The sequence below is a fragment of the Phalacrocorax carbo genome, chromosome 8 (genome assembly GCF_963921805.1).
Source record: "Phalacrocorax carbo chromosome 8, bPhaCar2.1, whole genome shotgun sequence".
NCBI lineage: Eukaryota > Metazoa > Chordata > Aves > Suliformes > Phalacrocoracidae > Phalacrocorax > Phalacrocorax carbo.
The window spans coordinates 40,571,436-40,598,789 of NC_087520.1; the positions used below are offsets into that span (position 1 = coordinate 40,571,436).

Genomic DNA, 27,354 nt, shown 5'->3' on the forward strand with positions numbered 1-27,354 from the left:
TTTATTATACTGTGCTATTGCAGATTCTATTTCAAATGTTTCCTCTTGATGGTAAGTAATTGTATAAGATCCAAAGAAGGGTTTGGAGGAAGACATTAGTTTAGCATCAGAATCAAACAATCACAACTACTTGCTTGCTTTCAAAGACAGCATAGCACAGGACAAAGTATATTGTGCTTTTCCCAAGCCTACTTCTTCTTGTCACAAAACAACGTAAACCAATTATTCAAAAAAAAGGTGCCTTCCTATTTTCCTTTCACGTTCGTCTATTCTCTAATTTTCATACACTGTATGTATGCTAAGGATATCCTCATCTTGTTTTGCAACTCCTGTTTGACTTTATATCTTGGATAATTTTTCTGACAAGCTTCCCAGGGCATTCTAGCTCTCTCTCAGACCTAGTAGGTGAGCATACGGCCTTCATGGTACCAAGCCCTACAAAAGCCATTATCCTGCCTATCACCCAGCCCAAACAGTGGCATAAGTGACTCTCCTCTTCCTGCTGTAGCTGCTCACCATTTCCTGTCAACTCTTCCTTTATGAACTCACTGAAACACTTTCTTTCATTTTCACCCTCACTGACTCTTTCCCTGTTCTGGTCATCCTCCCTTCTTTGGTTAGAGGTGACATCTTGTTACCTTGTTCCCTGCTTTCAATTCCAGTTGCTGCTGCTAAAATATTCCGGTTTGCTCCCATTTTTTCCACGCAGCCAAGACTTTGCACAGCTTTCTCCTTGCATTCACCTTCAGTTCCTTGTCCTTCTCTCCTTCCTCTCACTCACGCCTTGTTTTCACTGTTTTCTAATTCAATTTTCATACTTTAGCACAGGAATTCTCTCAATTTCTCCAGTTACCAAATTATTCTTGCCCATCATTCAGCTTCCTCTTCAAGAGACAATGCAGTCCTTCACAGCAACTTTTCACAGAGCTTGCTGCCAAAATGAACTATTTGACTGTACGCTCCTTGGGGGAACTGTATTATTGACTGTACAGTATCTACAGTATTTGCATAGCACTGGACAGACTGACTAAACAAACAATAACAAATCAATGGCACAGCTACAACAGTATTTTAGCTTTCTGAAATATAATAGTTTCATTTTTAAGTTTATTCAGTCTGAGAGATAATTCCTGTAATTAAAGTAGTGGAAACCAGAGCATCCACCAAATCAAAAGAAGTGTTCAAATGTGACGTATCACACTTGGAATGCCTCCCTTGCTTGCATTGCTCTCTTGGGATGGGAAATCGGAGAAGGCGGCAAAACAATAAGAGTAATGAATAATCACATATTTAGCAAAAACATTCAGTTTAGAGTTTGTAATTTGTACAAAAATCTGGATTTTGCAGCAATTTCATTTCAGAGTAAAGATATTTCCATTTAAAGGCAACTAAAATTGGAAAATATGTATTTCTAGAAAATCTGTTACCAGAAACTTTTAAAAAAATGGTAATAAGTTTAAATAATTCTATTTTCTTCCAAAAGACTCAGAGGTACACTGCATGACTTGACTAGTTACAATAGAGACCTGCTGGGCAAAAGAAGGTCACTTGTATTTTTTAAAACTTAAAACCTTGTTTTCTGCTAAATGACAGGGAAATACACTGAAACCACAACCAACTTTTCCTGGGTTTGTCAATCGCAAAAGTCCTCTTTCTGCTCCTCACTATTGACACACACCACTGCATCCCAAGGGACTGTGTACTCTAAAACAAGGAAAGAGTAATCAGGGAAAAGATGTTTCCCCTCTTCAAAGTATCCACTAAAACATTCATCCTTTCAAAACTTCCAAACTAGTATTTTTTGGGGTTGCAAACCTTACCGCAGCAATATTGACAGGGTTCGTGTGATCTAAAGACTGTACAACGTAAATGAAATTTTCTGAAATAGAAAGATGGAGATTTCTTCCAACCTGGTGCAGGGTGGGTTGTTCTAATGTAAGCTGTCTGAGAGCAGAGTAACAGAGAAGCCCAGAAAGAACAGTGTGATTTTTAGACCTGCCTCGAAAGAAAAGACATATATTCTTCTATAGCTTGGGAAGGGACATTTTTTAATTCATTCAAGACACCTCTGGAGAGAGTTGATACTATGAAGAAAGCCAACAGTTTCAGAGAAGGAAGATTTTAGAACTTATCTGAAAAATGAATCACTGGATTTGACTGCCATTTTGTTTACTGCTATGGAAAGCAGCAAAACAGTAGGTGTAATAAAGCAGACTTTGAAGAGAAACATATTAAAATGTCTACTTATCAATGGCATATTCTGCTCAATGGGCACACAATAAGACAAAATAATTGATTTATCAAGAAGAAACCATGGAGTATGATTATTAAGTCATGCATTTCTTGGGATTTACAAAATTTTTGCTGCACTATTTACTAAAATTGCCAAAGGCATGGGTAGTTTACAGTATTTCTTAAGCCTTTCAACATTTTACTCTTCAAATATCAAACCCCAACAATCCAAGTATCATTGGCAAATGGGAAAGCAGAGAACGACCCTCCAGTTACTTTAGATAAAAAAAGTTACGTTTTATGTAAGCAGAGTGACTTGTCCTTAGGAATTCAACATTATCACACCATCCAGCAGACCACACAAACCATAAACATCTTTGAGTTCCAAACTACCATAAGATAGTTTTTATTGAACGGTAAGTCAATACTAAACTGGTTAGCTGGCAAGTTCGTAATCACCAGAGGTAATATTCACAGTTCAGGAGATGGGGTCAGTCAAGAGTTGGCTGCTCATGTATTATTTCCTACTCTCATGATAAAAAGTGACAGCATTCAAAATATCCAATATCGGTATTTCAAACAGGAATCCTCTCAGTCAGAACGGTCTTCAGCTTCACCCCACTTGGACCGCACCAGGATTTTTGGTCATAAATTACATTCCAGAAATAATTCAGAGCTCAATACCAGCAACATTTATTAATCATGCCCAGACTTACTGTATTATACTCAATAACCAGCTCCAATCTGCTGCCCAGATAATAGTCTGGGCAGTTCCAAGTCCCCCACTAACATAGCGCGCAGCGTTACACGAAGGACTGAAATCAAGAGATGAAAAATGCCAACACAACGAAGACGAACAAAAGCCACCACCATGGCAAAGCCAGACCACACAGCACTCAGCTCCCAGGCTCCAGGGGAATGACTACCAGCGGTCAGCCATGAGAACATGGGGTCTAGAAACCCTAACGGCGCTCTTTTGTATCAAGAAAGGTAACATTGAGAGGATGCTCAACACTTTACCTGGAGAAACAAATCCTTCACAGCGTGAAGCTGCAGGAACACAACTTGATACTGAAGTGGCCTCCACAGAGCAGAGCCCTTTGCTTCATGGTGGCCACGGCATCGCACTAAGGGCCCTTTGCCACACACACTGGTTCCTGCCTCCTCAAGATTCCATCATGCCTGGTGGAAAGCGGGGCATCCTCTTGCGATGAGCTAGTTCATCTTCACTGATGGCCAAGCCGGTGTGAGAAAATCTCCTCGACATGGGAGTCCCTGAGCAGGAGGCATAGGTGGTAATGGCAGATGAAGGCAGGCAGGAGGTTGAGATGGGACCCAGCTTGCTTGGTGCCATCTTCACACGGTCCCCCTCACTCAGGTAAGTTGCCGCGCTGGGCCGTGGGGACGCTAGCGGCCATGGGGCAGCCCTTTTTCTCAGAGAAAAGGCCCAGAAGGCGCTAATGCGGCAAGAGCCAACAGCTTCGTGCAGCCCCACATCCCACAGCCGCTTCAAAATGCTGGCCACCCGCTGCCTCCACGTGAAGACCAGGTGGCGGGAGGGCAGCTTCCATTTCCTGGAGAGGACCGGCTAATTTGCAAAATGGCTGCAAGAAAGCGGGAGAGGCCTCTCCTTGCCTGGCGGAGGGTGGGCAAGACATGGCCCCAAAACCCGCCGCCTTCCCCAGGCTGCCCCTTCTCGGGGGATTCGCGGATGGGATCCCGCCACCTCCTTTTCCCTTTCCTCGGCGATGGCCATGGGGCGGGTGGGGCGGCCATGCGGCGCCCAGGGGGCGGGAAGGTGGCCGGCAGGGCCGCCCGAGGCCGGCGGCGGGGAGCCGGCCCCGCGCCCGCCTCTCCCCGCGGTGACCTTGGGCGGGCGGCGCGGCCCTCCCCGCCGCCCGCTCGCTCCTTCCCACCCCCACCCCTCCCCCGATTTATTTTTTTAATTTTATTTATTTATTTATCCTGGCCGCGGAAAGAGTTTGAAGCGCTCCCGGCTCGGAGCGGGGTGGCGGAGGGAGGGAGGGACGGGGGGAGGAAGAAGAGGAGGCCGCCCTCCGAGCGGCCCCGGGACTTTCCCTGCCGGCGGGCGCGGGGGGACCCGTCCCGGTCCCGGTCCCCGTCGTTCCCCCCCACCCCCAGGGGCGGGGAGGGTGGCGGCGGCGGGCGGGGTGTGCGTGTGTGTGTGTGTGAGGGGCGGGGGGGCGCCGGCCCCGCCGCCGCGGGGGAGACGCGGCTCCCGGCGCTGTGCGCCCGAGCTGCTGGTTACGCCAGCCCCGCCGCCTGCCTCTCTGCCTCTCCTCGCCTCTGATTCTGCGCACAGCCAGCCCCAAAGCCTGTCATTCTGCAAAACACAGTTTACTCAACAGAGAGCGAGCGAGTGGGGGAGCGGGAGAGGTGGAGAGAGGGAGACGGCGCGGAGGAGCCCAGTCCCGCAACCCAGCATGGCTTCAGGGGACCTTTACGAGGTTAGCGGGGGGCCGCGGGGCGCCGCGGGGCGAGCGGGCGGGCGGCGGGGGGGGGGGGCGCCGGCCGGGGCGCCGCCGGGGGCAGCGCCGGCGCCTGCGGGAGCCGCTCCGCGGAGCCCTCGTAGTTGCCGAAGAGCGGAGGAAATCGCCGAGGGAAGGGCTGGGGTGGGGGGAAAAGGGCTGGCGTGTGTGCCGGGGGGGGGGCAGGGAGGGATGGAGCGGCTCCCCTCCCTTCCCTCTGCCTCTCTCTTTCTCTTTCTCTCTCTACTTTCCATCGGGCTTGATCTTAGCAGGCCTTGTAAGAGAGAAGGAGGAAGGAGTGAAGGAGAGCGAGAGTTAGCGGTAGGATGGGGAGGCGATCGCAGTGTGATGAGCCCGGAGAGTGGAGAAAGTCCAGGTAAAGTCATAGGCGCTCTGGACGTGCTGAATGTGCAGATTAGTGCGAAAAAATGCGCCTTAGCGCTGCCGGGAGGCGCAGGGATGGAGGCGGCTCTGCGCCCGCTGTGCAAAGTGCAGGAGCCGGCGCCAGGTTGCTTCACCTCGCGCCCGGGGTGCTGCGGGGGTGGCGGGGGCGGCGGCGGGGCCGGGGGGGGCCGGGCCGGGGGGGGCCGCCCCGCGCCCCCAGCACCAGGGCGGGCCGCAAAGTTTGGCGGGGGCCCCGCTGCGGCGGCGGGGCCGGGCGGCCCGGGGTGCGGGGTCGGGGTGCGAGGTGGGGCGGGCGTGCGGGGCACCCCCCCCACACACACCCCGGCCCGGCGTGCGGGGGTGCGCCCGCCCCGGCCCCAGCCCCGGCCCCGGCCCCGGCCCCGGCCGCAGCGGCGGGGAGAGCGGCGGTGCATCGGGCGACGGCCGCCCGGCTTCCAGGTCGGGGGGAGGGAGAGAAAAAAAGGGGCTGGCAGGCAGTCGGCGAGACCCAGCCAAATTTTGACCTCAGGCACCCAGTTCTAATGCCCAAACTGAGAACAAGTCGAGCCACTCTTCCCGTGCTGGAGAAGGGAGAAAGCAGAAATTAAAAATAGGAAAGACTGGAACCGGGTGTTTTAAATATCTAGCTCCAGTAAGTGGAACCGGGGTGGAAGTCTACCATCGAAACAAACCTAGCAAGACTGGACGTCCTACACCAGTTGTTGGTGTGGAGCACCTCCTCGGGCTCCGCGTTTCATGGCAAAGCGGCCGTTTGCGTTGTGGGTGCCTGGAGCGCACGGAGTAAGGGCTGGGACAGAAACGATCACCTTCCAGTTGGAACTGTGCGCTGATGATTAGGCACTGCTCAGCCATCAGGGCGTGCTTGGGTGTGGAACTGCTGCTGCAGCTGGTTGGACATGGTTGGGCTTATTCGCTGTGTGATGATCTTGATGATCAGCTGTAGGGTCTTAAGTGCAGGAAGTGGAGGGATCTGGTGGGTTTCATGCAGGCAATTTTTACTTTGTCATGGTCTTTCAAAGTCTGTAACAGGGGTCACAGTTAAGGGATGATATTGCTCTATCAGGACTTTGTTTTGCCAAGTGGGACACAGACCTCCTTTCAAGTGAGCAGCACTTATGCTGTCCTACACAGCGTTAAATTATCAGAAGTACATGATGATCTGAGTAGTATCGTTGACCTTTTCCCCACCGTTTTGCGATATCTGTCAACTATATCTTTGCAACTTCAAGGATACTGCATGTCAGCTGTATTGCTGTTGTGTCTCTGGCGTAGCCGGGAGGAGTTCTGTGAAGGACAACTTTGACCCAAAGAAGTTAGCAATACAATTTTGCACTGGTAGTTTCTGGGATGCGTGGAAGATCTTTGCCTGGTCTTGTCTAAGTTTTGGATGTTTGGATTAGTTCTGGAAAGAAATAAAAGTAGTAGCTCTTAGGCTAGTGGTAGCCGTGCTGGTTTAGCTCCTACTCGCATTAAAAAATTCTGCTTTTTTATGATATATGTGTCATTATCAGATGACGATGTTGGGCAGTTGGGCGTGGGCTGTGCATTGAGTACTGCTGCGCGGCATACGAGTGATTTTGCTCAAGCAGTAGCCTGGCATGGAGGTGTTCTGTGAGAGAGCAGGCTTACAACCCAGTTTGCAGTCCATTTCAGGCCCAGTCGCTTTGCAAACATTTGCATGAATGAATGTGAATTGTTAGTACTGTGGTTCAAAGTGTCTGATTCACTTCCTTTCTTTGTTACTCTATTTGAACTACTTTTGCTTATCATTGTATGTAATATGGAAGAATTGTATCTACCAGAACAGGTAAGTGGAAGTATGCCTGTTCATTTCTTGTCGTGTGAGGTGTTTGGAATATGACCATCTCAACTGGTCGCAGTGTAAAATCTTCATCTATATGTTGGACGTGTGGGAAGAAGTATGTGCAGGGCTTAGATTATCAATCCATCTATGTTTTGCATCTCCACTGGGATGTTCTCCATGACAGAGGTCAGAAGAAATGTCTAGAAAGGTGAAGAGTTTGTATGCCTGATAGGTAGCAAGTGTGTAGATGGTAGTAGCTTCATTTAAAAAACAACTCAGCTTTGCCTCCCGGCTCCTTCCCATCCCAGAAAACCAACTGCATCAAAGGGACTCACTAGAAAGAAGCTCTTATAGCTGTGATGTCCTGCACCAGTCACCGCATGAGTTGAAGTGCTTTGTGCCTTCAGAGCTCACACCTCTGTTCTTGCTTGGATACATCATTGTTTTCTGTCCTCCCGAACAAGTAAAACATTATGTGGATGGCAGGTCGATCAGTAAACAGTTTCATGATTTGAGCTTGAAATACGTTGGGGCTATTGGTGTAAATAAATAATTTGGGACTCAGGGTGACATCCCAAAGGTATACTACACTCCTGATTCCTTTTTGACTCCATTAGTAATATCTGAGTTCTTCAACGGTTCGTACTGAACTTCAGCAAATAAGACAATAATTACCTCTGCAATTTGGAGTATTTAATATGGGCTGCAAAATCATTTTTGTTAAAGCCAATCGTAATCTAGGAGCCATGACAAAGCACATCAAAAAGTACAGTGTGTGTTACCTGTACTAACTTCTCATGTTTTGGTGGCACTCAAGAAACCCAAGTGTAAAATTCTAAGTTTTGGAAATAGATGTGTATATTTATCCTGTCGGTTCATTCATTTTCTACTGTCATGTTATTTTAAAAGGCTTTTCAACCTTTCAAACTTAAAGATAAATTCAATTAATATCTTTATTTTGAAGCAAAATAAGATCACAGTCAAAATAACCTCAGTGTTTGGTGCCTTTTTCTAGTTAGAAATTGCTTCTAATCACCTGAAATACCTCCTATTATATTTCTTTTAGGAGTGTGAAACAGGTACCAATTTATTCTAGAAGCAAAAGAGCACTCATTAAAGAACTATGGTGGTATATTCCTTAGAAATAACAAACTGAAAATAAAGGACTGACAACAGGGTATTCACAGTGGCCTTCAGTAAGGCAGCGCTGTCTTGCATTATGATTCAAATACACTGTTGGATGCATTGATAGGAAATCCTCGTTAATTTTGGTAACAAACAGAAAGGGTAATGTATTTACTCTCAAATACCAAGTTTGTTGATTCGCATGAAAGTTGTTGTCAGTAATTTGAAGTAATATTTTGTATTTTCCATGTACAATTTAGTTCTCGCGTTATGTGAACCCAAATAGCTGTCTCACAAAGGCTCTGGTATTACAAGTATATGAGGTGGCTTTAGAGGGGAAAAAATGCAATGTGAACAGTGCGCCTAACTTTATTTTTCCTAGCACATACCATCCTGTTTACTGCAATAAAATTCCACTTTATTGACGAATATATGAATCAGTTATCAGTATCACAGAGATGCTCCTGAAGCTGACTTTGATGCTTCTTTTTATTTAATATTTTGGGGGGTTTTATACAATAAACCCAATTAGACATTCAGGGATGATGATGTTGAGATCTAAAGTCTTATTTCAACATTGCGTCAGATTATATTGTAACACCTTAGGCAAGTGATCTGAAGATTATAGCTAAATTTCTGAAGGGGGCTGTCACATGTGTATATTTCTGGATCACAATAATAAAATCAGTCTTTAAAACTCAGCAGTTTTTTTGTTGAAGCATTGCTCTTTGTGGAGAAGTGATGTTTTAAAAAATGGCATCTTCTGACTGAAATGATACAATGCCCATGGATAAGAGGCTTGTCCACCATAGTGGCAGGTTTCGATTAAATCTTAGTCTGTTTATGCAGCTGTGTAAGGATGAGCAGCAGTTTATTTTAGCTCATGTGATCCACCAGAAAGATAATGTATTTCCAGATGAGTTACAACATCTCCCATTTATACCTGCGCTCAGGTACCAGAAAAGTCAAAACTTGAAGATAATAATAGCACAGCTTGGCCTGCAGAATCCTTACTACGTGTGGAGACATGAAATGGGAGGGAACGGGGCTGAACTTTTGGATGCTAGGTTTGGTTTGCAGATCCAGAGTTTAGAAAATAGTCTTTGTTTTACAAAGTGAGGAAGCGCAAGTTTTTGAGCATTGGGGCTTTCCATCTTGCACCTCTTTTAAAGTATTTCACCCATGTATCTTCTAAGACAGAGGTGGCTTGCAAGAAGATGGTATACTTAAGTAAACCTAATTATTTCTCAACTTAAATCAACCTCTTTCCTGAGACAGCAGTTCCATGTTGAAGGAACAAGACTGATTTCACAAGCAGAAAACAGTGACTTGAAGTAGGATCTGGGGAATATAGAACAGAGTTAAGCGTCTCCTCCTTCTGCAGAATGGCAAGCTATGGGCAATGCTGACTTCAGTAACATGGGGCTTGTTCCCACCAGCTAAGCATCTGCTCACCTGCAAGTGACACCTTTTTTTTTTTTTTTTTTGTTTTAAAGTGGAAAAGCTTTACTAACAACTATTTCGAAGAATCAGCTATTTCTTTACATGTTGTCATTGATCTATTATCAAAATCAGTTTTTGGAAGGAAACTATCCTCAAAATAAGGTAACCTGTGAGCAATATTGCCCTCAGTTGGTAGGAATCTAGTAATCTTGCTGCCTGAATGAAAGTTTCCAGAGCTCTGTTCCAAATCGGGTGCGATTTGCAGTGCAGACAGTAGTCTTCCATCCTAGACCGGGCAGTCATCTGGACAGTAGATTGAACTGAGGTATGAGGGCAGAGGTCCCTTCTGCCTGGGTCTTGCAGTTCCCCAAGTGAAAGATACTGAATGAGTTTCAAAAGTGTAACTGGATAACTCTGGCAATATTCATTATCTTACTAAGAAATTCCAGTGTCAAGCCGCATATGGAACATTACAATGCACATAATGACTGTCTTGTTTACCTACAACGTCACTCTGTTACCACGATTCCAACTTCCTCATTACATTGTAAACTGCTTGGCATATTTCGGGATAATGAAAACCAATTGATTTCTTATGCATGTTACAGTTTTGTTACAATCTCCGTGAAGTGTTCTGTCTGGATCAAGTGTAGTTTATCTCAAGACACATGTCATAAGCTTGGAAGGGCTACTGAAAATACGCTCTGCATCACTCTCAAAAGCCTAAACGCACGCAGTGATGATTTTCCCACCACCAAAGACACTGAACTGAGCGTGCTTCCCTGCGTTGTCCAGGTTCAGCACTCCCACCTTTCTGAAGATTAAAATGACATAAATTTTTGTAGCACTTACTGACTGACAGATACAGTGCGTTACTTTCGGTTGGTCTCTGATCCAAACTTAAAATTCAGCAATAAACTCATTGTTTAGTAATTGTTTCTGGAAGTTAAAATATTTTGAGAGAGACAGTTCAAATAATGGCAAAATTTAAATGTGGTCTAATATTGAAAGAAATTGGCTAATTATTTTTTTTAAATCAATGGGGTAATTGTGATGGCCAGCTATGCTGTAAATAGCATTTCTTTGTCCATTCATTTGACTTTTAGCAGTATTACAGTTTCTCGGCTCTGTACATTTTCATCAGTGCAATCCCTTGTTGTTCCTCCGTACTCGTGTATTTTTCCAACAATTTCTGCAGCACATTTTGTGACACTGGCATCCTGACACTGGCAAAAAAGATGAACTAAACAGTTAACTGTTCCTTGTGTTTAAACTGTTAGAACAATATATCAAACAATTTAAAGTGAAACATTTGCAATGGAGGGGAACTAGCAATGAGGTATGTGAATGCTGGCTTGCTTTACATTCATGCAAATAAGAATATTCTGAATTTGACAAAAGGAAAATCATCCTTTTGGCCTGTTGAATAACAATGTCACACTGTTTATTATCAGAACTTCAGACCAGTAATACTGCAAAGCTATGGGGAAATACACTTCAGTCTGTTTTCTTCTATTACACAAAAAAAATGTAGATTCCAATATTAGTTCAATACTCATTATGAGTAATAATATTAAATATTGTTGCAAATCTATTAAGTGTCGAAACTTTCACAGTAAGTTGATATGTTTGACTTGTGTAGGAAAAAATGATTCTTCTTGTGGCTTACCAAAGAAGGGGAAATAGGCTGACTCTTGCAAAATTGTGAACGGTAGCAGCAAGATCAGTAGACTACAACAAAATGTTAAAACAAAAACAACATTGAAAACATCTGTCAAAAAGACACTTTTCTTTGAAAATAGCAGTTGCCCCACTTGGGCTGTGTGAGATTTCTCACAGGCCACCCACAAAACTTGCAGCCCGTTACTTCAGAGGGGCAAAACAAGAACAATGAGGATATTTTCTTCCATAAGGCACTTCACTGCATTTATTTAGATTTTTGTGGGGTTTATTTGAAATTGCCTTGTAGAGGTGTAATCGCTTACATGTGCTCAGCACCCAATGGATTAAGAAGGGATACATGGGACTGCACACCACGAAGTCTGAGCTCCATTGTACGCAAACGAGTAGCACCTATAACAAGAAACAGAATCAGCAGGTAGATGTGAATGTGTCTTGGTGTGGAGAAGGGTTAGCATGAATTTTTAGAGGAAAGGCAGGTCTCACGGACCTCTTAGTCAATACCCGGATAAGAATGGCTCTGGCTCGTGTAAATGGATTTTCAGAGAACCTTCCTGTAAGATCCCGTAGGAGCAGCTGCTGATGAAACAAAGCTGTGGTCCAGAAGGATCAGTCATCTCTTGGACTACCTGGTTCACAGAGAGGAAACAGTGAAGGCTGGCTATGATAGAGTTTCCAAACATCAGTACTGGGACCTGTGTTGTACAACAGAATCATCAATTATTTCAAAATAAGCATATTTTCTACTGATAACTTTTAGATTATTATTAGCATTGTCGAGGAAGGTTGACAGCGAAGAGCTGGATGACAGCAGCTGAAATTCAGTGTTTATAAATGCAAGCTAATGATCAAAGGAAAAATAATCCTGACTATACCTGCACAACAATGAGCCCTGAAGAAGCCGTTACTATTCAGGAGAGATCTTGGAATCATTGTGGAAAGTTTTTGGGTGTGTCCAAGTTAGTATTTTAATTTGGATCAGATGTGTGCTTTTGAAGTGTATCTCCCTGTGATCCCCATTTACCACTCTGCCGTTTGCACCACAGATCTGTCTTGGAGAGCAGTGACCACGATCCCTTCAGGTGAAACTAAACCAGAAAACGTGTTCCAGCTCCTAGTGCATGTCCGGTCCATGGGACCAGACTACTGCTTATCAGAGGTAATTTTGGGCGTTGTTTCACTGAGAATGAAACAGAAGGTGATCATCATCCCATCACTGGGGAATACCATTGTGCTTCCACATCTGCAGTACTGCACCCACTTCAAGAAGAACACAGAACTAGAAATAGCACAGGGCAGGGCCAGCGGGGTGTTGGACGGTATGGAATGTCTGTCAGCAAAAAGACGCCTTGTGACAACTTTCTGGCTGGCAGAAGAAGTGATCGAGGAAGATATGAACGGTATGGAAAAGACAAATGGGGGATGATTAGTTAATTCAGTGATGAATGCTGTTTCTCATTGCACAAGAAAAGGCATGCAGCAAATGAAATGATTAGGCAAATGACTGAGACAAAGGAAGTACTTCTTCACAGTATTTAAATCTTGGAACTCAGTGCCATGGGATGTTGTGGAAGTCAGACTGTAAATGGTTTGAAAGAATGCTAGAACAGCTTCTTGGAGGATCGATCCCTTTATACCTTTCAGCACAAAAAAACCTCTTCAAACTGCTAATCACCAGAAGCTCAGAGGGTGGAGCAAGGGCAGCACTTACTCTAGAGATGCTGTTTTCTAAGCATCCAGTACTAATTTCTGTTAGAATATACAAAATGTTGAGCTAAATGGACCTTTAGTCTGACCTCCTATGGCAGTTCTTAGTTTTGTACTTTCTAGAGTCATTAAACAAACATAAGTATTGACTAAGATGTTGATACAGTCTGCAGAGATCCCAAACATACTTGCCTCACAAGTTGTATTCTGGTATTCTAATTGCTAATCACTGTCAGTATCCTTGCAAACCAAAGGACAAATCAGAACAGTGGGGACAGTTTCCCACACAGAAAAAAGTTGGTTTCTCTTTTGGAGCCCTCACAGTCTGGATGGCCAACAAGATGCAACAGGTGGTGGAAGCAAAGAGAGTAAAGAAGGTAGGAGGTGATGAAGTAACATTGAATGAAACATGCATAATAATAATGAAGTTTTGGCTCATTGCCATCACTCGGGCTAATAACTGGGGTAACAGGGATAAACTAGTGAACATTTGAGTAACTGCATGGAATGAGGAAAATGATCGAGCCAGTATTAGAAAATATATTCATGTTATAAAATGTTTCTAATGAACAAAACCAGCTTTCTCCCACTTCTGTGAGAAAAGCATTTCAGCATCTGAAAGGATTTATCCACAACTTTTCTGTATTGACATTTTTGGATGGTCTTGGTAGGCTTCCATAATGCTCTACAGGGTTCTTAATACACGTTTATCAATCTTTAAAGGCCTTACCTGCATACACACTAAAAAGCCCCTAACTTAGAACAAACCCATCAAGTTGCTATTGTGTTGGGTTTTTCTAGAAATTATTACTAATATACTGAAATATAAACGCTCTAATTTCTAACTGACCAGCTCAACCTGTTAAAGTCTTTCACAGATACAAAATTAACTTTTTTTAAAAAAAAAGTCACTTTGCAGTCACTGTGATGGTCAGTGTTGTGAACTGTTGTCAAACGTCAGGCTAACTATGAAGGAGAGAGCTTTGCTTACGTATCTTATTAGCCTGAGTAATGAAAGCGCTATTAATGGACTTTCCTTTAAACGTTATGTAGTTGAAATTTGCTCTAATCATATTTTTGAAACTGTTAAATCATCTCATTTTTTAGCAAAGGGACTGTTTTGCAAAATAGAAAATCACATTATCACATTAATACACCTGATGAATTTGCCTTGCAGAAATGTTTTTGCGGTAGGTTTCAGGTGTTTTAGCGCAGGAAGTCTGACAGGAAGGGTGCTGGGGAATTCCTGCTATATAAGGTTTATGCAGAAAGAAAATGCACAGTAATGCTTGCTGGCTCATAAGTGGCTTCTGAGACTCTTCAAATGCAGAGCTGTTGATCACAAAGTTTTTTGGTGGTTAATGTAAGGGAGGGGTAGCGGGCGCCAGTGCAAATGCGAATGCAGGAATTTAGGATGACACAGCGTGAGAAGACCTTCTTTGATGAGAATTGATTGAACTTACCTCTACCTGAGCAGAGGAAGTAGCAACCTTTTAGGTTCAGCAATGGTACAACATAACAATATAGCTTCAGATTAAACAGGAGTATGGCTCAAGTGTCAAAATCCACACAGGGAGGAGGATGGAGACTTTCTGGACCCCAAATTCAGTACTAGGAATTACAGGGAAAACTACATTTGTGTACTAAAATGTCTTCATGTGACTCCAGGGGAAGTAACCTGGAAGTTCTTGAAGGAATAAATACTGGCAGGTGAGGGACTATTAAAACTTGGTGATTTGACTGCAGTAACTGGAAGCGAGACTATAACAGAGTCTGGGCGCACAAACTCAAGCTTTCCACAATCCAAAAACATGAAAAGTTGAGAAGCAGTTTCCACTCTTGTGCAATTAAAGATTACCACTGGTTCATCATTTTCTTCTGTGCTGAAATGTCAGAACCAATGTGCTGTAACAGGAAGGGAGATGGTAGAGATGATGAGAAACTTGACAACGTTTTATCCAAGTAGTCACTATTATATACCTGATATGCAGATTATTGTATACTATTATGTATTATTTGTATCGTCAGCAAAATACACCGCAGTATGGTAACAGTGGTAAAAGTAAAGGAAACTGAAAGAAGCAATAGGTATCAGCTTCAGCTCTTTGGCAGCAGCAGAGGTGATTTTTTTTGGTTTTAGGTTTTGGGTTTTTTTAGTTTATACAATGGAAGTGCAAAATGACTGCTTTTTCTGTATATATAAAAACAAAGTATGAGACAGGCAATTAAATAAAAAATAGGCAATACAGGCTGCAAAACTTAGTAACACTGAATATTCCTGTTCCTTACCCTTGTGGCCTGATAATGTCTTGTGTACAACAGAAGCCCTAATCATCTGTGCACTGATGATACACAATGATGCACCAGAAACCCCAGAAAAAGCTGGGTTTGATAATGTATTATTACATACACTGGGGAGGTAGCATCTCTTTTACTTTACACCCACAGAAACACTCATGTTTCTTAATAAATTAAAAGCGGTGAGGCCCTTGGCCGGCTTTTATGGCCTTCTTACTGACACATTTTGTTTCCCTCTTGGTGTCAAGAGTGACAGTCGTCATTTAAGAGCGGGAATCGTGGGTGTCTCAGAACAAAATTGTTCGGCATCACAAGAGCTGAGCAATGCCTTCAGAGCCCAGGTGATGTGGATCAGCCCCTTCCTCTGACTCCCATTTGGTTTAGAACCTGCTGTTTTGTACACGGTACTGATGTGTTGGTACTTCTAGGGAAGCTGAAGTATAACTGCACCATCAGACTACGCAGTGGGCAGGCTGCCTGTGTGACCTGACAGCAGCTAAGGACTATCAGTGTGCTCTGCCCCTCCCGTGTCCACAGTCAGCAAAGACCAGTCGGAGGCCTTTGGGAGGAGGCTCCTCCACCGCCCTCCTGCTGCCTTCCCCACTGCCTTCCCACCAGCTGTGAATGACCTCCAGTGCCTTTGCCATGCACTGGCATGCACTTGCATCAGATGACAGATTGAAAGAGGAGTGCCAAGGTGGCCCTGTCATCTCTCCCTGCTGACTAAGGCCTATGCAAACAGTATGTTGTACGGCATTTATCAAGTGGATCAAGATAACAAAAATTCCAAGCTCGAAGGAAGACACCCCTTTTTTTTTTTCATTGTACACATCACAAGCTTTGGATTATTACTCTCATCAATCTTTCATTACACTGAAGAATGCGCTTTCATCAAAGAACATCATGGCTCCACACCTGGACTGCCTGTTGTAGTTCATAATCTTGTATGAACTGTTGCTCTTGCTGCCTCGGAAAGCTTCAAAGAACTGCTAGAAGAATTGATGGAAGACTGCTGTTTCCCCCAATGGAATAACATGTCGCCTAGCTTTGTCATGAGCACCACAAAGGACGCTGGATCTTTTTTCCTGCATTGTTTGACCATCCTGTGCTTTGGCTTTCTGACATGACATGACTTACGGCGTTTGTAGTGAGTGCCAGCGATACCACGTTGCTCACTGCTAGGAGTGGTATAAAGTATTGCAGTGTGAGCATGGTTACCACTTACTGACAAGCTACTGTGGGCTGTGATTTGCATTGTTCTGCAACTGTGCTGCTTTTACTCTTTGTGCTTTATCCACTCATATCAAATACCACTGGCAACCTGCTGTGCTTAGAAGACAACACAGGTCCGTTTAACGTGAACTGGGCCTTCTATTTGTACCATGAATGATGCATTTTTCCTCCCCTGCTATTAACTGCTGCTCTTATAGTCTATTTAGTATACAGGGAAAAAGGTCTTGCTTACTGATCAATTATGATGTGTAAGCCACTCTTTTATTTTGGATATGCAATCTGCATTGCTGTTATACCTAAGTGTACGTCCTTTGATTTTCTACAGTCTGTTTCAAGATATGTGTCCAAAGTACAGTTCACAAACCAAGGGCAGCATCTTTAATGCTCTTTTATCCCCAAGCCACAAGGCAGAATTCCTTGGGTAACTGAAATAATTTCTGCGTTAACATAAGACTTCTGTAAAATTTCTAGATTCCCTTATTAATTCGAGGTTTTGTGTGGCTCAGAACAGCTGTAACAGAACTTTCCCTAAACACTTTCTTACTTCATGTCCAGCTGCTGTTGCTGCTATCACCACCAAAAGGCAGCCATTCCAAGGTGACAAGCATCTCCGGTAATCAAAAGTTGCAGTCTCATGGCAGTTGATTTTTCAAAGTCCAGCGTTACACGCTGAGGATGTTGTTTAGTGCTGAGAATCACAGAGGTATGTTTTGGATGTGTAATTAAATGCATCTACTTTTACAGGCATTGAGGGGATATCTGGGGATTGCCTACAGATATTTAGTATTTGATATATCACTTATTCAAGATTTGGAAAGTACTTGAGTAGTAAGCCTCGGGGTTAGCAGAGGAACTGCGTGATAAGCCTTAGATCTCACAGAAGAACTGATAGCAAGACCTACAATTTCATGCCCCCTCTGATGCTACAGTAGTATAATAGGGCTTTGCAGTGACAGATACAGTGTAACTGAGGGAAACCGAGGACAAACCGAGGCTGCTTAACAGTCAAGTTTGTCTTGGGTGGTTGTTTTTTTTCTTTTGAGGTGACTAGTCTTTAGCTCCATTTCTGAGAAGGTTACTCAAACCTCTGACTCAAAAAGAGCCATCTCTGAATGGGGTAAGCCAGTAGCTGCAGCACTTCTGGGACAGAAACTGCAGCACGTTCCCCTTTGCAAACATGGTGGCAGCTGCTCTCGATCTGTGGCTTCTTGCTGCTATTGTGTGAGGGAATCTCACTCTCTGAGTTTCAAGAGCCACAACAGAGAGTAAGTAAAGCTGTGGCTCATTTAGGACTGGGTGTTATTTTAATGAGCTTAATAAATTCTATATAGGACTGAGAGCTTCTTCAGAGTTCTCAGTCCTGCACAGCAGTGCTTTCAGTCTGACCTTTGAGCCTCGTACACTGTAGAGCTCTAAAAAACTGCTCCGGTTCTATGCTGCACCAATTTCTGCAACATCAGCAACCATAGTGTAAGTAGCTCACCCACTTTAGCAGCTGTTTTCAGCATCAAGTTGATCAGACTTCTCAGAACGGAGCTGAAATGACATTGTACTGCAGATGGCTCCCACTGCCCCAGGTCACCATGTTCACAGGCATTTGCAAAGTCCAGGCGGTCCGTACTCACATAGAAACAAACTGGTTTGCTTTGTGAAATCGGTACGCACAGAAGATAAGGACTTGGTGTTGTTAACCAGACTCATCACATGGTTAAAGCTGAAAGGCTCATGAATGTTAATATTGTTCTTGTAAAACATGAATGGCAAGGATTCATTTCATGTGCAGCATGGACACTGACCTTCAAAGGGCAAAATTCATTGCAGCACCATTTATCTCACTTTCAGCAAAGCAGGATGGAAGGAGATCTCCAAATTTATTAATTCTACAGTCATGGCTATCAACTCCTCATCACTGTCAGCCATTTTATATTATCACTCTCATCAAAAGAAATGGATATCTGGATCATGCTCTATCATACAATGAGCAGAGTTCTCACCCTCTCCTCCTAAAGTTAAAGGTTGCTTCTGGAAAGGATTTCTAACACCTATTTCCCATAGTGGTTAGGACTTAAAATGCATTGGAGGAAAGACTCAGTCAGCCCGCAAACTCCCAGGCCTCCTCTGCAGAAAAAGTGTTCACCATAGAAACCTAAAAATTACTCAGGGTGATGAACTGGTATCATTTTAAAAGAAAAGTACTATCACACCTTTTTCTGGCTACAGTACAGTTTTATTAATGGACATGTATTGTAAATTATATGTTCTTGGACAGTCTACTTTGGAACACTCAAAAACTAAAAAATTACTTCTATAAAATTATTCCACTGTGCTCTAATATGAAAAGCTGAGAAATATGGTAGATATACCAAGAAAATTAAAAGCCATAGGGCTAAATATTTTTATAAAGGTCGTTTAAAAAACAGAACTTCAACTAACCGCATTGACCTTGCGTGTTACAGTGCTGGAGAGATTTGGTTTTGCATAACTAGGAGTATAGGACTGTTTAAATAACATATCAGAATCTACCAGGGGTGTAATGCTTTGTGATTTCTACTAAGGCATAATCTAAAGCTTTTGACTTGGATGATTAGAGAAACATCTGATATGCTAGGTTCTGCTGTCACTTACAGGGACATAATTTATGTATATTAAAGAAATTAATGCTATCCTACTATTCAGTAAAGCTATCTTTCCCTTGCTGCTTTATGAAGCCTTTTGAAAGGTTTTCAGCTATCTGAAACCAAAATATACCTGAGGGTCTGGCTCTTAAGTGAAAATATTCACAACTTTCCAGAATGCTCATGGTGCAAAAGGTTGCAGTGCTCTTTCAGGAAAATGGAAGGCATTTTCCTAGAACACAACAGGACTGCAGTACCTTTCCTTGTGATAGAACTGTGCTGCTCATTTTTGCGTGTGTGCGTAGCTCAAGAAAGTAGCAAATCTCCCATGTGACAGTCACTTTCTTCACCAGTGGGGACGTATAATTTCGGCAATATGTACAGTGATTTCAAGATCATTCCTAATCCCAACTTCTTGTTCTACTCTGAAGGCTCTAAGGCACTTCCTCCTCTGTGCTCAGCCGCGCTCCGTGCTCTTCCCATCCCATCCCCTCCCTCTGTGCTGCTTAGTGGAATTTCCCTGGATGCTGCTGGCGTTGTCTTCGGGACGTCATGCCAGCACACTGGCACCCCACTGCCTCCCTCTGCTGCTTCCACATGTAGGGAAGCCTGGAAGGTGAGACAGGTTGTCCACAGCTGAGTCCACAGAAATTTGGCTTCAAAATTAAGCTCAATATGTACAGCTTTCATGTAGGCTACAAAAGTATTACGAGGATGGGGAAGTGTAGCTTATGTACTTTCATCAGTGAATGAAAATCTCGTTCAAACTTGGCTGCCCCGGACCAGTGAGCTCATGTACCACTAACGCGAACTACTGACCGATTTTACCCTGTGGAGTTCCCTGCTCTCTGAAATGCAGAACTGGGATACTTTAGTAGGAATTGATTCACTAGTCATGAATTTTCATTTGAGAAAATCATGTAATTTTTGGTTCGCTGTCTGCTCTAAAGTGACAGCAGTTCTTTCACGTACCCCAGCAGTCTCAACAAACTATTTAATAGCTTTGAGGTTGAGAAGAAAATGCTGTTACTTCTTCATTTCCCACAGCATATTTCATGGTGAATCACTCGTGCCTAGTGAATGGTTCCTCAGGTCAGCAAAACCAACTCCTTTCTTATTTTCAGACACATGTGTCCAAAGGATACTAATCCTTTGGATAAAAAGACTTGAATGTACTTTACCATGGTAAAAAAATGTACAAACCAGCAAACTCAAAGTATTTAAACTCTTTCCTTTCATTTGATTAGTGCTTTATACGCCTGCTTTCAGAACATTCCTGAAGTGTTCTGTTTTAATTTAATTAGTATTTTTTAATTCATAGCATGTGGTGTTAAAAAACCCAAACATTGAAAATTTATTTTTTAAAGGTAGATTATTAAATTTTTGCAGCATGTGTAACTTTCATATGACTTCTTTTTAAGATTTTGCACTTACATAGTATTATGACTCTAAATAGATTCAAATAAATATTTAGCACTTGAATTTTTCCCAAATAGATGAGGATATTGTTGTCCTGTTTCAGAAAGGGTGCAGATTTGTGCGGATGTAAAGCAGTTTGTAGACAGATGTGGGTAATTATGTAGTTGTATGCAATGATCCAGTATAGCACAGGGGAAGACTGTTCTCTTTCTCCATGTGACTGAACACATGGGTACAGATTTAAGACAATAAGTAGTAAACGTCTTGCATAGCAGGAGTAAAACTGGGGCACAGAACTGAACACTGCACATCTTCCTTACATTTAATTTTTCCTTTTCCTTCCGTCAAAATTTTGCCTTCTTTAAGACGTGCATTATTTTTCTAAGCAATAAAACAAAGAAGATAAGTGACTTATATTGATCTGGTGAATGCAGTTATTATAGTCCTGCACTTCATAAAAATGTTCTCCCTCAAAATTAGATGAAATAATGTGAATTTGAACTTTAAACCCAAGTGATGAACCCTAACACTTAACATGAAATTTCAGAATATGGCTTCTGGAGCAGCTACAAGATTTTAGACAGAGCCATCACATTAGCACCCAAATTTTACAAAACTTAAAGAAATATGGAGACCATCTGTTCAGTTAGCTGCAAACCACTTTGCAGGATTTAAGGTCTGGAAAATGAAATTAGCTAACAGAGATACAAAAGGTGCCAGTGGCTGGAAGTTTAGCCTTCATAAATTAGAAATGAGACGCACTTTTTAACATTAAGGTTAGAGCATTTTATTTATAGCACTTGGAAAGATTCACTAACAGCAACGGAGCACTTTCTGTCAATCACTTCAAATAAGGTGCCATCATTTTCTAATAGATGTTGTTTAACTAAATCAGAATTTGGGACCTGGTGCAGAACTGCTGAATGAAAAACATTCTTGTGTAACCCAGGCCAGGCTAGATGGATATAATTGTCCCTTCTGGCCTTCAAATCTGTGAATCTGTGAGCCTGTCAGTAATGTCACAACAGGCAAAAAATCAAGTCTGAGCCACCATAGTGAAAAGGAACATAGGTTCCTCTTAAATGGAAGTGACACGGGTCCTTCTTTGGTGCCGTGGTGTACAAAACTTATTCTAGATCTGTATTCTAGTTGTATTCGAGTTTGTTTTTTTTTTCAAAATGTTATTGAGACACTACATCCCCAAAAGTTTTCTAGCCACAGACTAATCATTTCTCAAAAAGAGAAAATGTTAGTGACACTGAAAAAAAATTTTTGGTATCATGGCATTCACTCTGGCAGGTCACTGTTATTTTAATGGGTTTGTATTTTTCAGTTTTAGGGCATCTAAAATGCCAGAAAGCTCAAGCTCAAGCATGCACTCTTTCACCATTATTATTAGAACATCTGATGAACAGGATATTATTAGCTTTTTATTTTAAACAGTGGTTAGAAATCTACAGTTTTAAGAAAAGCACGGTGACCAACTGTTTGAGAATGAGTTCTAGTGTGTGAATAAACTGTAAAGCTCATAGCACTCTCATGTAGCAGAAATTTTCAGTCATTTATACTCTTCCAAATAACAAACTATTCCAGACTAATTATTTAGAATTATAAATTTTCTCACTGGACGTGCAGCGAATTTAGATTATCACAGGATGCCATCCATTGGACCATGCCCACAGTAACTTACATGATTAGATTTCATATTGCTGACTTACAAGTCCTGTAGCTAGACAGGCATTAGGCAGAGGAAAGATCCTAGATCCTAAAATGTAAACTAGAAGAGAGCCTGAAAAAAGTAGAAGAGAGCCTGAAAAATCTCTTTGCTGTCTAAATATCTACTGTTTAAAAAACTGAAGCCAAATAGATTTTTATGTTGAAGGAAAAAAGGCAATTATGTTCCATACACAAAACTGAAGTGGCTTATTGATTTACTTGGACAGGGCTCTCCGTTGTTAATACATATAGTATTATGAAGAGTTTAAAGAAGTAAGAAAGTACAGCACCAAACAATTGAAAGTGGAAAGATTTCAGACATTTTGATTATCTTGAATAAAAATGATTTCATATTATATGGCCATCAGAGGAAGTTACTAAACACCTCAGAGCGCTCATCTGAGCAAGAAAAATTTCCAGCAAAATGTTGATGTACAGGTGATTCAAACACTTTATTCTCCCTTACTGTCACCTTCAGAAGACTCTTTCTAGCCATTTAGAGAAACTGAAGAGCATTCCCCATTCATTTTTCCACAGTGGCTGTCATCTAACTAGAATATATCCTTACACGGGTTGTAAAATATTTCAGATTCCCTTTAGAAGTAATTCACAGGTGCGAACTTGCCTTTTAAAATCTGCACTGGCTATTTGTAATTGTGTGCATTAACGGAATCAACAAGGCAGAAATCGTAAAGATAGCTTAGCATACGGTACTGCATGTGTTGGATTTGCCCTGTACTGCACAGTGCATATTCTGAATACTGCGTGTGACATTCAACAGCCAAGGGCAAGGTCTCTTCCGGAATAACACCAAATTTTTATGCTGCAAAACTAACATCTTTGTCTTGGGGGCACACGAAGTCATCGTTAGCACTGATCTGACACACATCCTATACTAGATTTTGTGATTAACATATTCTGACCATTTAATTTTAAGAACAAATAAAACATTATGGCACACAGCATATTAAAGGAAAGTGCTCACTGCTCCAAGCTCCACCTGTTATGCTGTTAAATAATAGTAATGATCATTAGTACCCGTTTAGAAGGATAGATTTGCATGGTGCTTTGTAACGATGACAATAACATTTCAGAGTAGGGACTGGGGAGATGCATACTCTCTAGGGAAATTCTCTGATTACTGAAAGACAAACTGTTGGTTTGTTTAAATCCTTCTTCCATGACCACCTAAAGTTTCTTGTGTCCTTGGAATTAAACTAAAAACTTTAACTACGTGCATATCATCTTGAGATCTTCAAAAGATCAAAGCTTAAAATACTTTCTTCTTCTTATCTAGAAGGCAAGATTATTTGTGTGCCAGATACCTTAGCCAGTTTAGTTAATATCCCTAAAAATATTCCAAAAGGATGAGGTCATTAGGCTACAGCTGGCAAGTATAGAAAAAGCAATGTTTTCCTCAATATTTATCTGTATTTCTGTTGAAGTAGTAAGGTTGTACCTGTCCTCCATCATGTGTGTTATTTTTTATTTCTACGTTATTTTTTCTATGTGTGCCTTTGTACACAACTGTTCTTTGGAGAAAAAGAAAGGTTGACGTGATCAGAAGTTCCTTATGTGATTCCAGAGCCATCTAATCCAGGTGTATTTTTTTCCCCAGCAAAAAGAAACATGTATTCACCTTAGGAGTCTCTTACCCCTCCCGAGTTCACTAGGAAACTCTTGGTCTTGTCAGGACATCATACTGCATGATCTGTTACAAAACTGCTAAACACAAGCAGCAGCTAGCAGAGATACTAACTGCAGATATTCACCACGGGTTCATCTTGGGGTTTTTTCCTATTTTTGTATCGCTCACTGGGCTTCAAACCAGATTTGCTTCACCAAAATTTTCATTTTGTAAACTGCTGTACATAAAAATTATTTCAACGCACCTTTCCCATTTTCAACACCAGGTCTGAAATCACTTTGCAGAGAGGGTGTTCTGTACAGATAAGGCACATAAAAATGAAGAGAGCAGCTGAGGTGGTGAGGAGCACTAGAAACAGAAACTCAAGACTTTGAAGCCCCATCTAAGCATCCTGTCCTGCAGAGCATTCTGTTACTGTCTCTGCACAAACCTCCAGGATAGGTATATGAACTGCAAGTGTATTTTTATTAGCAGGTTTCCTCTTTGTGGTAACTTAACCCTTTTATCCCCGTCTTTAATTCCTTCATATTGGACGAAGAGCAAATGAGCTGCTATCATGGAACATGTTGTATGCTCACAGCCTGACTTAGCGCATTCCTTGTTCTACTTATACCATAAATACTGAATGTTCATACAAACACTGAAAATACACTGAAAAATTACTTCACTATGTATCTCATATTAAAAAATGTCCCTTTAATGACTAAGAAAATCTTTTTAACCTTGTGATCAGCTGACCCTGGTCCTCCGACCCATCTCTCCCTTGTACATCTCAGAAAGTAGATTGCTCTTGATATATGAGCTGAAAGTCAACAAACCCTGATGGTATCAGGTCAAGGAAAGAAGGAAGTTCAGAACTGCTTGTGGGAAACTCCCTTCCAGCCACCTGGTAAACCTAAATTCAGCTTAACTGTGTAGGTTCATACACCCCCTTCCACAGATTGCATAGAACTCAAAATGGATTCCAAATGGAGCTGCTTTCCCAAGTGGAAAAGAATTAATAAATTTTTAGTACATGTTTTAGGCAAAATTTACATGTCTTAGAATCGTATAATAATTTGGGTTGTAAGGGTCTTTGGTTATCATCTGGTCCAATCCCTTGCTTAAAGCAGCACCAGCTTAATTAGGTTACTCATGGGTCTTGTTCAGTCAAATTCTGAGTATCTCCAAGGATGGATATTCCACAGCCTCTCTGAACATCTGTTCCAGAATTTGACTACACATATAGTTTGTGCTAGGGATGACAGCAAGGACATCAGAAAATTATGGACTCATTAGAATTAGAAGACTAATTAGGTGCGAGATTCATAAGAGTCTAACAACTTATCAGCCATTTGTTAAAACTCCTTTTTGTAATTTCATAAACGATTTGCAAGTGGGATATTAGTATTAAGTGTGACCCAGAGGTTTCTTACAGTGAGGTGTGAATTTAAGCTTCCATTCCTAAAGTATCTGGAAGACAGTATGCGTGTTGGAGCACCAATATATGTTGGTCTCTGCACTAACCCTCAATTAATAACAAGCAGACAGCTGCAGCTTTCCACAGCTTTGGTTTGTGACTGGCATAGTGCCACAGAGAGAACATACACTAGCCTGATCCCAGTGAGGCAAATGTAGGGAATAAATCTCAGAAACCCTACATTTATAAAAATACAGTGCCCTATTTTACAGAGGCACACAGAACAAAGCCCTTTGCCACATCATTGCTGTAAATGCATCCAGGAGCAGCAGTATTAACACAACCACCAAGTTAGGGATCTGACTAACAAATACATGGAAAATTTCCTAATATATTCACTGCTTACATATTCAATACTGCTTCAAGCACAGACATTTCTAAATGGTTCCTCAGCTTCACCAGAGTTGCAGTCTCACCCTGACACTTGATAATGTCTGCATGATCTATCAAGAGAAAGAGAAGATAGCCGTCAGCGTGGAGATGTGGCACATGCCTCCACAGTAACCCTCGGAGTGACTCGGCAGGCATTTTGAGCAGGATGGCAAGATCTGTACCTCTCTGCCAGAGAAACCCCAGTGTTGTTCCTTGGGACCTTGGTGAAAGGAGTAATGGATTCCAATCTGTAGCAACCCCTATGGCTGGAAGTACTGCCAACACTTGGCTGCAACCCTATCATCAGGAATAATGATGGCCTGAAACAACTCGGGACTCATCAATTAACACTTCCTTAGCTTGTGTGAATTAGGCTGAAACAGGACTCACTGAGGTCAAGGAATGGTAACCATCTGTTGCCAAAGTCACTTTCAAGAGGATGGAGGGCCTGAGGACAGCAGAAGGGTAACCTATGATTGTCTCCTCCGCAGCACACCACTCCGATAGCAGCTCCCAGGGGACTCTACCATTGCCAGAGGAGTTTCACGGCAGCACGCGGCCAGAGCCTGCCATGCAGTGTGGTGTAGTCAGTCTGACTCATTGCAGACATTTGTACAAGCACAGATGTGTTAGTGCCTTTCATCCACACTGTAAGCAAACCTCCTCCTCACACAGTCCGTCTAATTGCTCCAAAACACACTCTACGTTAAATATCAATGAATATGGTTTTATGCCTTTGCATTTCCACATCTAGAGCACTGTCCCCACTTTTTAAATGCAGATTTCTAACTAGCTACAGTCTCAGATGATTTAAAATGCATCCGTCTGATGAACAGCGACAGCTTTCATAACTGCCTTTACTACCATCCGTAAGACAGCTTGTTCCTTCCAGGCACTGGTAGTAAGTTGGTTTTACACTGGACAGAATTCAGATCTCGAACGCAAATTAAACCTGCAGTGAAAACCAATGCAATAATTGAGGCCAGAATTTGGCCTAGTGACCATGCTCATCTGAATGCTGTTTCTGAGGGCGTAATAATTTTTGAAATTTCATGTGCCATTTTTCTGTGATGTTGCAGTGGTATCCTGGATACTTACTTGTAAAAATTCTGTGCTCCCATCATGCCATTATAGTTGCCTAAAGCATGTTTCTTTATTCACTTTTTCTGCTCTACCTTTCTTTTTGGCTCATTTCTGTATTCTGCCATTGCATTGCCTTCATTTCTGTAACCAAGAAAATGAAGAATGCTACTGAATTCTGAAAGACACCTTTGTGTTTCATTACTTTTCCCTTGTTATCCCACTACTTTACAAACTGCTACTTCAGCTTTTCACTCAAAGGATCGCCCCTCAACCTTCTATATTGTATAAAGTTATCTATTTTTAGCCCTTTGCTTTTAAAACCTATCCCTCCATGGTATTATTCACAAAGTTGACTGTTACTACCTTTGCTATATGGATGCTCCAAACCAGTTGCCTCCTATTCTAGTTTGAATAGAAGGCATGAAATGGGTATATGATTTATCCTTGTGACGTCTCCTTACCCCTGTCCAGCCATTAGTATAAGATGGACAGAGTTCTTCATTTTCCTCTCCCTCCTGTCTCAGTGATGTGGGAGAGATTACCATCCTACTTCACATTCAGGCCTGTAAGCTGGGAATCCTTTTTGACTTGCTGCTCTGTCAAATATGTATTGATAATTTCAAAAA

General features: G+C 42.3%; 1 protein-coding gene across 1 annotated transcript in view; it reads left to right on the plus strand.

Annotated features, from left to right (window-relative positions):
• Positions 1-4,413: 4,413 nt before the first annotated feature.
• The window catches only part of CDYL2 (chromodomain Y like 2), a 61,504-nt gene continuing 38,563 nt past the window's right edge, over positions 4,414-27,354 (plus strand). Inside the window, exon 1 of the mRNA XM_064459636.1 lies at positions 4,414-4,700. Within this exon, the coding sequence (XP_064315706.1) occupies positions 4,677-4,700 (24 nt within the window). The 5' untranslated portion in view covers positions 4,414-4,676. The remainder of the gene's footprint in view (positions 4,701-27,354) is intronic.